This window comes from Cyanistes caeruleus, chromosome 1, assembly GCF_971803275.1.
Source record: "Cyanistes caeruleus chromosome 1, bCyaCae1.hap1.1, whole genome shotgun sequence".
In the NCBI taxonomy this organism is placed as follows: domain Eukaryota; kingdom Metazoa; phylum Chordata; class Aves; order Passeriformes; family Paridae; genus Cyanistes; species Cyanistes caeruleus.
The window spans coordinates 109,022,420-109,035,147 of record NC_141701.1 but is presented as its reverse complement, the minus strand read 5'-3'; the positions used below and the strand labels follow the sequence as shown (position 1 = coordinate 109,035,147).

Genomic DNA, 12,728 nt, shown 5'->3' with positions numbered 1-12,728 from the left:
CCACTTAAAGGTATGAGCTTAAATGCATCTGGTTTGCCATGCCTGGTGTGCAGTGACCTGCTACCACAACAGACTGCCCCGGAGAGACTATAAATCTTTATAGGAGCAAGCCTCAGATTTATCAGTATTTCAAGAAGTTGAGATGGATATTAGGTGGGTTTTCAGCAAAAGATCAGGGTTTCTAACCCCAGGGCACAGTATGCAGAAAAGCTGACAACTTCTTTATTCCTTCAGGAATATCCTGGAGAAAAACATTACTCCAATAGTGATGGAGTTTTTTGTGTGTGAAGTGTGAGAGAAGGTAGTTACACAAAGAGCATCCAAAAATTCTAACAACCATTACAATCATTATAATCTAGTATCTCATAATATCTGCCAATGCACTTTATCTTGTGTGCTCAGAACAGCAGTCCCAAAGTTTAAATGGAACATTATCTCCACACACCAAATCCAAAATAAATCGTCATCCTTTCCCCTTTGAATTTGTTCTGTGGCAGCAACTTGTCTTGGCATGAAATATTAGCCATATGGACACTAGAATATCTGCTTTGACCTTGACCTCAGAATAAGCACTGCCAAAAAATGTGAGGATAACTCCTGCCTTTTATTTCCAAGAGTGATGCTCCATGGGTACAGCCCAATCTGCTCTCCTGGTTGCATCTCTGTACAGAATTCATGGGTTTTAATTTGAATAGGTGTTCTGCTAAGAGCATATTGTCTGTGGCTGGCTAGGAGCTGGGAAGCAGTATCCCAGACGATAGTTTCTTTGGCAGGGATATTTATTCCAGAAATTAAAAAAAAGGGAGAGCTAATCTTAGCATCAGGCAGTGGAAAGTGCATTACTTGTAATTGGCTCTCACCATGTTATTTAGTCAGTGTTTTCATCTTCTGGATACTCTTCCAAGTAACAGGAGGCTGCTGGGGGCAAGATGAGCTGATTTTTTTTTTTTTATTTTGGTTGCAGAGCTCTACACTTGTCTAGTTCAGAAATGATGGGTACTGACCAAAGTAGAACATTTAGCTGGGTAAGAGGAACAGATAACTGCTCCTTTGGTGAGTTTTTGCTGGACACATTGCAATGATCATGAATGGGTGTGAACGATACTCAGGATTCAGAATAAACACATTTCATCACATTTTGCCCAACATGAAACAGCATCTGGGTCAGCAAACGCCTAATCAGAGCTCCTACGTTTTCCCAAGTCCCTGTCTTCCTTTGGCCCATAACAGCCATTCCCAAATAGTGTAGAACTAAATGGTATAACAACACTCAATGAAGAAAGCTGGCCAACCAGGAGGGGTAGAGCAGGGGGCAGGAAGGCCCTCCACGGTCCTGGCTGTTAGCTGATCATCACCCAGTTTGGAGTCCTGAAGTTTTGACGAACTCATCTCCCTCATTTGTTAAGACTGTGACATTTTTCACCTCGACCCTGCTGGTTGAAATTCATACTAGCACAGTGCTAATGGTGCCATCTGATGATGCTCAGTGGACTGTGCAAAATGGATTTATTCCATGTGCTTCCTAGTAGGCAGAGATCCACATTACACTCGACAGCTTCAGCATATGGAAATGGTGACGTGTGATTGATGTGGTCCCTGCAGGTCATGGTAACTCATGGCGTATTAGCCCTGCATCCCGGGGAGGCTTATGCTACTGCAGCTGCCCACCTCCATTATCTGAACTAGGAATAAATGAAAGAATTGATGTTCCCAGCGGTGTGAATCTGGCACCTCGGCAGTGCTGAGGGAGGTGGGAGGCAAAATTCACGCAATCCAACCCCACATGTGAGCAACAGAGCAGGTTACAACCAAACTTCAGTTATGGGTGCGAAGGGCAGTTGTGTTAGATCACAATAATCACAGTGTTTTTTAAAATGACTGGGATAGCTGTGTTTTCTTTTTAATTTTTGACATTTGAAGTGACTAGGTTTTCCAAACCTGCTAAGTAAAGCACAGCATGTATAACCCAGGTAGCCCTCTCATCAGACATCCCTTCTTGACCTAATTTTCAGCAAGGCCTAAGCAGCTGCTCTTTCAAAAAACAGACTGTTTAATGGCAGCCAAGACCGGAGGCAGCCAAATTTAGGATTTTGCAGCCAAAGAAGTGAGCAGACTAAGGTTTCCCATAATGATATGGACATTCATCTGGCCAAGATGAAAATGAGGACGTCTGTTGTCTCTGCCCCTCAAATGCAGGATGCTTTTCAGCTTCTCCAGGGAAATCACCTGTCTATGACATTTTAAAGCTTCACATGAGTCAACACCGCAAGCTCCTCTCTCTTTACCACATAAATTCCCTGTAATCTTGCACATCGCTCTCATGGCCATAGCGTCACCACAGCTCCTGCAGATTTGTCTTTCTCTTCCTACTTCAGCAGATAAGCAAAGAAAGTTGGATGCTAACTCTTCTGTCCTTCTGCAGAACATGGAAGGTATTCCTTACTGCCGGACACGCAAGCCATGTTGTCCCAATCTGCTGGTTCCTCCCCAGTATCTCACCCTCTTTTTGTGTTTTTTCCTCAGGTGTTCTACTGATCTTGGCACTGACAGAAGAGCTGGTGTTTTCTGTTCAGGTACTGTCTCCCACTGTCTCCTCCTCTCAGGGCTTCCCGATGAACACTACAGCTGTCACAGCCATGGGAACAACGCCTCACCACAAAGACCACCACACGGCAGAGCCCCTTCCCACGTCTGCTCAAGCCATGTCCCACCCCATCAGCCTGGTGGAGAAAGCCCCTTCCACCGGGCAAGAGCAAGAGAGTGGCCCTCGCGTCGGCAAAAAGGAAACTTACCATTTATACAACCAGAGTGCTTTGTACTCAGGACAGTCTCGCCCCAAGGGGAAAATATTCCAGGTTTTCAAAGGCAACTTCTCAGAGTCGTCAGAGCCTTACCTAAAGACGACCCTGCACTCTCCCTTCCCTACCCTGAGGAGCCCTTTCACAGACCACCCGTTTCAGTCCCAGACCACAGCATCCAGCGATCCAGATGGAATGGGGCTGGCAAGAACTACACACTCAGACCCTTCTCCCCGCCACAACACCTCGGGAAGCCTTAGGGAAGCAGAGCGAGGGGATGGGACCGAGGTAGTCATGCAGGAGGCAGATTTTGCCACCACAACTGCTGGACCATCAACTGATCCTGAAGCAGTGTCGGTGCCTTTTAAACCCACCCGCTATGGCGTGTGGGATATGCTGAGCAAAAACAACTCTTGGGTAACCTTGAATCTCAGTACAAATGTCCCTCTGTTTGCTGGCTCTGGATCTGCTACAGCAGCAGCTGGTCACTCAGTTCAGACCAGTTTTGACGTCAGCATCTCGACCCCGGCCGCGGGAGACCCCGAGGGACTCACTCCAACGCAGCACGACATGGTGACCAATGCCACGTCGCCAGGCAGTGCTCTCTCCTCAGTGCCTGCCACGAGGTTGTCCAGCTCCACTCCCACAGCTGGCTCCACCGCCACTGGGAACTTCCTGAATAGACTGGTTCCTGCTGGGACCTGGAAACCAGGCGTGCAAGGAAACATCTCCCACGTCACCGAGGGGGACAAACCCCAGCACAGAGCAACCATCTGTCTCAGCAAGATGGACATTGCCTGGATCATTCTGGCTATCAGCGTCCCTATATCCTCATGTTGTAAGTTCATTGCCACTTTATTTTGCTTTCTCTTTCCTTAAGATTCAGATTTCAGCCCACGATTCAAGGACTAGCTGGAGACCTAACAGAGGCAGGTCAGCTTGGGATGGATGAGATGCACAGGCATCACATTCACTGACCAAAGTGTTTAACTTCAAAATTCAGGACTGAAATGTTACAGTCAAAGCATACTTGCTCTATTGCTGTTACAAACCTTATGGGGTGACTCTCCATTTGAAGGTGTAACACTAGCCTGAACAGCTCTAGAATGTGAAGCAGCTTTACTCCAAGGTGTTTAAGACAGTGATCAAAAACTTGATTAAGGACATTATTTTATCTAGGAACTAGTATTTGCTGTCCTGCAATTGGATTTTAAAAGCCCACTGCTAACCCAAAGGTTTAATAACATCTATAATGACTAATAATTCAGGAAACACCGGTTTTCCCACACAGTAAAATATTTCATTGCAGGCAGTGCATAAACTATCAGATTTAAAAATCTGATTAAAAAAAAAGTGCTGGTTTCCTCCATTTTAATTCCGATTTACAGTTGCCAAGGGAAGAGAAAGAGGAGGAAACCTTGGCCTTCAGACACCTGGAGTCAGCCACCTGCACAACCAGGGCAGGTTGGGTTTCCAGAGCTGGCTCAGGGTCTTGTTGTTTGACTCAGTTACAAAACACACACGAGAAATTATGAGCAAGCTTTTGAGTGCTTGCCAGGATGTCCTGTGCCTAGATGGGTTGTATCAGCTTGGTGGGACAGCATATTCCCTGGGGTCTCACTGTCACGGGGTGTGACTATTCTGGTCTGCCTGGAGTGAAACAAAACCAAACATTTCTCAGGCTTTGCTGCCTGAGGAAGCATAAAGGGGTAGCAGCCAAGAATACTGAGTATTAATGCTGTTATTTACAGCTATGAACTGTACAGAGGACAAGGCTAGATGAGCTGCCCGAGCCAGTCTCACACACAGCTTACTCCAGCCAAAAAAGACACTGCTGCTCTCTCCTGCTCTTTCTGAGGTGCAGGCACCTAATCCTGGCCCTCCCCTTCTGCCTGGGCCTGACTTGTCACCTCCCTGAGACACTTTCAGAGTGTTAAAGTGGCCAAAAAATATCCACTTCACTCTTTGGTATTGTTCTGTCTACCCAGTGAGCTGAATCAGCTCCCCACAAAGTCAGGTGAGCATGAGACTCTGAAAGGATGAGGCTGCAGGAATGCAAACCTGGAGACTGGACCACACTAATCCTGTCAGCAGCAGCAAATTATTGGATTGGGTCAGCATATTTGTTAGATTCGCACCTCTGGGACCATCAGTTCTGCTATTCAGTGTGGCTAAAACCACAAGTGAGAACAAAGCTTAAGGCTAAAAGATGGGCAAAGAGAAACCAAAGCAGAATTTGCATATGCATTTCTGTGAGAGATGGAGAGGAGAAACTGGGACTTGGCAAACACGAGGTCAGAAGCAGCAGTATTTGATGATTTGATGAACTGTGCCTTGTCTGTCCATCACTAGAATTAGAGGATCAGATAAATTCTTCCAAGAATTACATTTTGGGCCAATGTCCAGAAAGCAAGCTGAGCTGGATAGAAAACATCTAAATACAAACTAAGTGTAAAACCATACACACAAGCATGGGAAGCATAGCCAGTGGGTAAATGGGTCTGTGCACACAGAGTGCCATGTTTGAGGTAAATAATAATAACTGTAACAATGACAATAGTAATAGTAATAGTAATAATAATAATAATAATAATAATAATAATAATAATAATAATAATAATAATAATAATAATAATATTATGAGAAGTCTGGTAGCAGGAGTGCTAACCCGCTATTCATTAAATAGAGGTGTTAGCACTTTTCCTCTTTTCATTTGTGCCATAATGGTAAGTTCATGAGACTCTGCCTGTTATGGTTCTTGTATTCATAAGTTACATTTTTTTGAAAGTCAAATGCTATTTTGAAAGTTATCGGTCCTAACATAACTGAGTATTTAAACTGTCCAAGTATTGAAGTCATTCTTTCAAGACTCACATTCTGAGGATGGCCTTCATTGGGACTCTCCTTTTAAAACCCAGGGATCCTCGGATGTATTCCAGAGCCGAAATGAGCGGCAGGCAGGCATTTCGGTGGTATTTTTGGGGGGATGATGTGGCTTCAGTGCCTAGGAGGTGGATGTGGTCCCGGGGTTTGTCTGTTCAGAGCGGGGTCCCTGCCCGGCTGTCCGAAGGGGACTGTCGCCACCTCCCGGGCACAAGCGCTGCAGCGGCGGCCCCAGAGGATGCTCCGCTCCTCTGGCCCAGAGCGGGCTGACGCCGGGAGGAGGATGGAGGACAGATATTTCGGTTTTATTTCGTCTTCAAACGGGGAAGTTTCCCGAGAGAGGCTCTCACAGTTGTTGTGGGCACGGGATTGAGGGAAAAATATTGTCGTGCTCCTGCCTTGGGATGCTGAAAGGCTGTAGAGACACAATCCCATGCTTTTAAATACCTGAGCTGCCTTAGAAGGGATCAAGCCACGGAGAAAGTCACTGAGGACCCCTGTCACGGGAGGGTCCAGCTGTGGGCCGGTGGCTCTGCACTCAGGCTGGCGCCTTCGGGACCGGGAGGAGACAGCCTCAAGGCAGGGAAGTTAGCCACACAACTGGAAAGACATGGAAAGAAGTGAGGAGGGGCAACCCAGAGCCTGTGCATGAGGCTGAAGAGCTGCATGAATCCAATTAATTCAGCTCCTTTGTTCTGCTAATGAGGGGTGCCCTGAGCTGAGCCAGCTCAGTGACCTCCAGGCTGTTTCTCCAGAGCCTTTGCAGAGCTGCTCAGTGGCCAGCGCATCTCTCCTCTGCCAGGAGCCCTTGTGTCCTTCCATGTAGTCTCTCCTCTGTGCAAGGAGTGACAAGGAAGCTGGAAAAGCTTTCTTTGGAGGGCTTCTGGGCACAGTTTGTGCTACCCAAAAGTTCTTGGAAGAGAACACATCATGATACCGCAAAGACTCTCTGTCCCTCTCTGATCCGTACACGCTGCTTGCTGTCACACCTTCCAGTGACAGGCACCTGATAAATGAAAACCTGTGGGCATTTGAACTTCTATAGCAGGGAAACTTGCTAGAGAGCAACCACAGGAGCCTTTGGCTCCTCATCCCCACTGGAAGAAGTGCTTGGGATGCTGTGCTTCTCCTCACGGAGGACAGACCCTGCGGAGGTTTCCTTGCTGGCCCATCCCTGCTGTGGGGATTTGCACCAAAGAGCAGGAAGCAGCAGAGTGTTTGTTCAGCATCCCTGTGCCCTGACATTTGTGCCCCACTGAGGACTGTGCTGGTGGCACAGCTCAGGGGCTGTAGCACAAGTGAGGATCTGTGCCTTAGGAGCTCACCTGCTTAAATAAGACCTGGCATTTAGCCTCCCACACTTACAATGCATACTTTACAGATGCACAGATTTCGGAGTCCCACTGAAATCCCTGAAACTTGTAGCCAGAGGAGTAGTGCTTTGAGTAGGAATGCACAAACCATTGTGAACCTAGGGAAATAATTTCACCTTTTGGCAGCTCAGTTTCATGGTATAAATAATGAGGGTAATGTTGCTAATGCCATGGGAGGGCTGCAAAAATGAAGGATTTATCATTCCCTTCCCAGAACAGCAAAATCATATATAACAGTGATGTCATTATTTTCTTCATGTCACAGTTTGAGTTGGTTTTGCAGTGTCCTTCATTCAAGGCAGCCTTGAACATTTTTGTGCACGTGCTGTTGTACATGTGTAGGTGCCTCTCTCTGCAGTGCAGAATGAGACACAATATGAGCTCATTTTTAAAACCCACCATTCCAGTCCTTGGGCTCCTGGTCCTTGCGTCACTGTAACTACAGAATGACACAAGAAAATGTGGAAGAACAGGAACTTGCAAATCAGATGCACAGAAGTCAATTCATCCAGTCAGTTCTGCTGACACAGGAGAGCACCAGGGGAAGGCTGAGCCTCTGAACACAGGCATCAGCAGAACTCAAAGACTATGTGAAGAATTGCCTTGGGCCTAACCTCACTTAGCTCACATTTCATGCACTTGAACGCTTTCCAAAATTACCTCACTCACCTTCTCCATCACAAAACCTGTGCTTGCTTCCTGGTCTGAAGTGAGAGAGATCCCAAGCCCTGAGCCTAATACCTAGGTGTGAACTCAGGCTGAGCTGGAGTGACTCCTGTCTCCAGATGTAAGCAGCTATAGTCAATAACCAAATCCATCCTGATACCTTTTTCACAGCTAAGTACGGGCTGCTACATATAGGAAAACAGGGAAATTGAAAGAAATATGGAAAAAGCACTTTTGGTCATTGGGGAAAGGGTTCTTTAAATTTAGTTTATGTTGTGATCTGCAGGTGTAGGGAGAAGTAAATGAAGATCCTTCACTCTGAATATTGGATGATTTTTAAGTGCTTACAATTTCAGGTCTGTTAACACTGTGTTTTGTGTGGGAGCTGGAAAGTGGGGGGAGTATGCAGCTGTGTAAGATTGGTAAAATATTTTAGTGGCTTGAAGGGAAAGACTGTCAGAAAACTGTAGGGAAGTGTTATGATCTCATTACACTGCATTAATGAAGCTGGTATTGAATGTGATTCATAATCATAGTGGGTTGTATTTAAAAAAAAAAAAAAAACCCACCAGAAAATTAGAAAAGAGTCATGGAATGATTTAAGAGTGAAGAAATGCAACATAAATCCACTTGTGCCATGATGTAGCACAAAGGGAGGCTGAAGCCTACATATATAAGAGACGTTTCTGACAGCACAGTGGAAGTTTTTAATAAAAAAGGCAAAATAACGTAGAGGAAGTGATGGTTGAAGATGAAGGTATTTACACAAGAGTAATGTAAACATGTCCCCACAATGGAAATTAAACATTGAAATAAAATTTGTGGGAATGGGATGGATATCTGGTCACTCTGTATCTTTAAATATTTTCCTATGAGATGTATCTTATATACAGATTATGTTAAAGGTAACAGGTGAAAGTCTTCTGGTGTGCAGGTGCTTTGTGGGTGACAGTAGGTGATGGACATGTTCCCACCAGCCTAGAAACTTGTAAATCTGTGAGAATCTTGTTTCTCCCATTTGTGGGATGTTTTATTTCCTGTTTCACAGGTGGGGGGACAGATAATGCAGATGTAACTCACCCTATGGCCAAAAAGAATATCCAGTGTCAGAGCTGGAGCTCATCAGCAGCTCAGCCCCTGAACATGTGTTGCAGCTACTAGTTCTCTCTTCAGCTCTGTTGTTGTCATTACTGCCATTTGTGCCTTCCAAGCCATCTCTGCCCTCTGTGTATTTCATCCACTTAATATGACCTCCCTGGCCATCAGAATTGTCTGTCGGGAAGAGTTTTTCTGCAATACATGTAATTCTATTTATGGGAACAAAACGGTATCTAGGAATATTGGAGAAGCTGTGCCCTGGTCCTAGTGTTGTTCTGGAAGTGGGAGACCCTGTGTTGGCTACATTAATTTCATTAAAATATTCCCCAAATGTGGCATGTTACATGGTAGATGTGGTACTTAATGCCGTAGTTTAGTGGTGGATTTGGCAGTGTTAATGCTTGGACTCAACATTCCTGAAGGTCTTTTCCAACCTAAATGATTCCATGATTCTGTGAAAAGGGCAGTTAATATAAGATGAAGAGGGAATAGCCCCATTCCATCCCTGCTGTCCTCACTCACCCTCTTAAATGAGGTCTTTTCTGCTTTGAATTGGAGTAGCTTAGGTAGACATCCTTCTGCTAAAATATATATTTGTGGAAGCTCAGGAACCCATTTCCCATGCTCTTCCATCCATTTTCTTGTGTGTGCACCACGATTGGAGGCCAAGAATGTAAATAAGAGAGGGAGAATTATTGCTGTATGCATCTGCACGTGGCAAGGCCATTTCCTGCTGGAAGAATAATCTCCAGCAGATCTCCCTCAACTCAGTGTCACCAGCTTTCCAGCCCCTAAACCCCAAATATGGTACTTCTCTTTCAGTAGCCACAATATTTTATAAAATGTAAACCCTCAGGCTTTCCAAGAAACATTTGCACAGAGGTGACTTTACTGGGGCCCTCATGTCCTCAGACACCTTCAGAAATGCTCTGTGCCGTAGGGATGGATCCCTTGTTGCTGGAGTACTGAAAAGCTCCAAGGGCTGTTGGCTCTCACCGGCAGTGGTAAGGACTAAATGCAAGTCCTGCATCACTTTCTAATCTTCCCAAGCTTGCAGGCTGGGCTGGGACACGGAGAGGGCAGCAGCCAAAGCAGGGATAAAAGGTGCAGCCCTTCAAGGGGACAGGCATTTCCCCTGGCAGGGAGAGCAATTCTGGGGGATCATGAGGTGCAGCAGCAGGATTCAGACTGTTGGTCTGTCAGCAAATGAAGTTGTTAGTGACAACTGCCTGAAATGAAACACATCATTGTATTTTTATTATTCTTAGTAGTTTGTTTTATTTTTTAAATAGAGGTCTAGCCTTACACTTTTGTGTTGCTATTTTTATGTGGTCAGTGGGATAAGAAATTAGACCCATGGCACATGGGTAGCTGCAATCTTTGTCAAAACATACATAGCAGCAGTGATCTCTCTGCAGTCTTTTCTTTCCTCTGAGTTATCATTCTAATACATAACTGTACTTGTAGCTGAGGAAAAAATTTATTTTTCTGCTTCATGAATATTTTCTCTCTTCTTTTCTACCGTGAGGGATTTAGAAATGATAGAATGAATTTTTCAGCAGGACATTCCGTATTTCACAGGTACAAATCAAACCAAGCACATGTTCAGCTATCTGTCTGCATAAATCAGGTCGATTACAAACACAACTGGTCAATGAATTCCACATGGTAAGGTGTGAGGTGTAAGGGAAGCAGACAGAGCTCACACATTACAGCTTTGAGCAAGTCCTTGCACATGCCCCAGCTTCTGCCTGAGCGAGGGCTGGTGGGAGCAGTAAGTCTGTTGTTGTGGGTTTGCCTGTCTCTTGTAAAGTTGCCAAGATTACCCATCTGAATTGCAACAGAGATGAATAAACTGAAAGCAGTTCCAGAAAATAACATTCAGCCAGCTTTGTGTTCAGCTGCCTGCTGGGAGAGAATTACCTGGGCATTTCTGGGGCCCAGAGATGCCTGTGGCCACTAGACCAGACAGACTCCTGAGCATCAGGAGTTTCACTTGTTGGTTACTTTGTCTTGCCTAGCTGCCCTACTTTAAGTTCAGATATGTCAGATTATAAAAGCTTAAGTGTGCTCTGCAGGTGAGGGAAAAAAAAACACTCTTTGGCATTACCCAATGCCCAGACAAGTGTGGGGGAACAGGTTACCCTTGTCAGCAGATTCCACTTCCCACAGCTGATGGAGACTGGCAGGAAAACCCCAGCTCTGGTGTTAACACTACCCTGGAAGTGTAAAGTATGTGGGACAGGTGCCACAGGGGACCTCCACACCACCTTACCCGGGTCTCATCCTACTCAGGAACCCATCTGTTCCTCTGGCTGGTTGCTGATGTGTTGGAACATGGTCACAAACCAAAATCCAAGTTACAAATGGCAGGCAACAGAGGCAGGGATCAGTGACACTTCAGGACAGATGCTTTTAGTATTGAAGACAGGCAACTGTGGCATTTATGAATTTGCTATTTGGGCTAGGACAGGTATCTCTCACTGCCCACTTTCTAATGTGCTCATCCCTGCAGCCTCTGAACACACCAGATGCAGAAAAGTTCCCCACAGAAGCATCTTAGTCCCTGAGAAATGCCCTCTCTCCTAGAGGGTCTATAACCCCCTGCTTAGGTATTAAAATGCCATCAGTTACAACAACAAAGCTTTTCATTAATCAGGCAGCCACATCTTGAAGATTATACACTCACATCAAAAAGAAAGTAAAAACTGCATATTCTGCCAAGCCCAAAGCCTCATCTGCTTGGCCCAGATTCTGACATGATTGTGTAGGATTTGTCAGCAGAGAGCTAGGACTGACTGAGACTGAAGTGTATGAACGTGGGTCACCAGCCCTCTCCTTAAGTAACACGAAGTACAAATCCATGGTACTGATGAGTCCTTATTGAAAGGAAATAACCAGATTTTTGACATGTTTCTATTGACAGCAGTTCTGCTGACAGTCTGCTGCATGAGAAGGAAGAAGAAGACATCTAACCCAGAGAACAACCTGAGCTATTGGAATAATGCTATTACCATGGACTACTTCAACAGGCATGCTGTAGAGTTACCAAGAGAGATCCAGTCGCTGGAGACTTCAGAGGTACCTTGCATGCAGAACTGGTGTCTGAAAACTGTAACTGAAGCCATGCTGGGAGGAGGGGAGAGGAAGTCATATTAATAAAGCCTTAAAATCCCTACACATGTTCAGGGGAACAGCTTTTAGGGAAGGACTCACTCCTACACGTCTATTAGGTGGGATAAACAAGCCAGCAAAACTGGATTGCCATCCTGTTCCCAGCCACTGCAGATGTGTTCCATACTGCTGCCTGGTGACGGGCGTTAACTGCCTCTAGGTGAATTTGTTCCTGGGTTTCTCTTCCTTGTGAGCCTACAGCCAATGTCAAGCCATGCCATGATGGCTTAAGGAGAGCCCTTTGGGCTGGCTGACTGTCAGTCAGCTGCACGTGTGCCACATGGCATAAAAGAAGGAGGCTGGGGGGGAGTTAATAACGCAAAGAAATTTTGTACGTTTGTGTCTTAGGAGCTGCCTGTAATTTCTTAAATACCAGTTCAGGGAATGAGTGTTCCCACTACAAAAGTAATCAGAACATCAGTATGTGGGGATGTGTGGTGGTGGTGGTGGTAATGTACACTCATCAGCCTTTACTTAAGGGATCTGACTGGTTCAGTGGCATTATTCACACATGGGCAGGTGATCCTACTGATAGAAATCTCTTCTCTAGCCTCAGAGGTAGAGAATAATTCAGTTTAGTTCAAAAGTATTTAAAACCTAGAAACAGTGGAGAATCTGAGTTTATACTAAAGTGATTTTCAGAACAGCTAGCTGACTAGCTTATGTGACTAAATTAAAAAAAAAAAAAAAAGAGTTTGGAAAAGAACCTCTGAGATGTGATTGGACAGTCACAGTC

General features: G+C 45.3%; 1 protein-coding gene across 6 annotated transcripts in view; it reads left to right on the top strand.

The window, feature by feature from the left end:
* The window catches only part of TMEM108 (transmembrane protein 108), a 168,197-nt gene that overhangs the window by 154,556 nt on the left and 913 nt on the right, over positions 1–12,728 (top strand). For all 6 annotated transcript variants that reach the window (XM_086849335.1, XM_023919340.2, XM_086849332.1 and 3 more), the window contains 2 exons: positions 2,524–3,636; positions 11,745–11,899. In XM_086849335.1, coding sequence (XP_086705461.1) covers positions 2,524–3,636; positions 11,745–11,899 — 1,268 coding nt within the window. The remainder of the gene's footprint in view (positions 1–2,523; positions 3,637–11,744; positions 11,900–12,728) is intronic.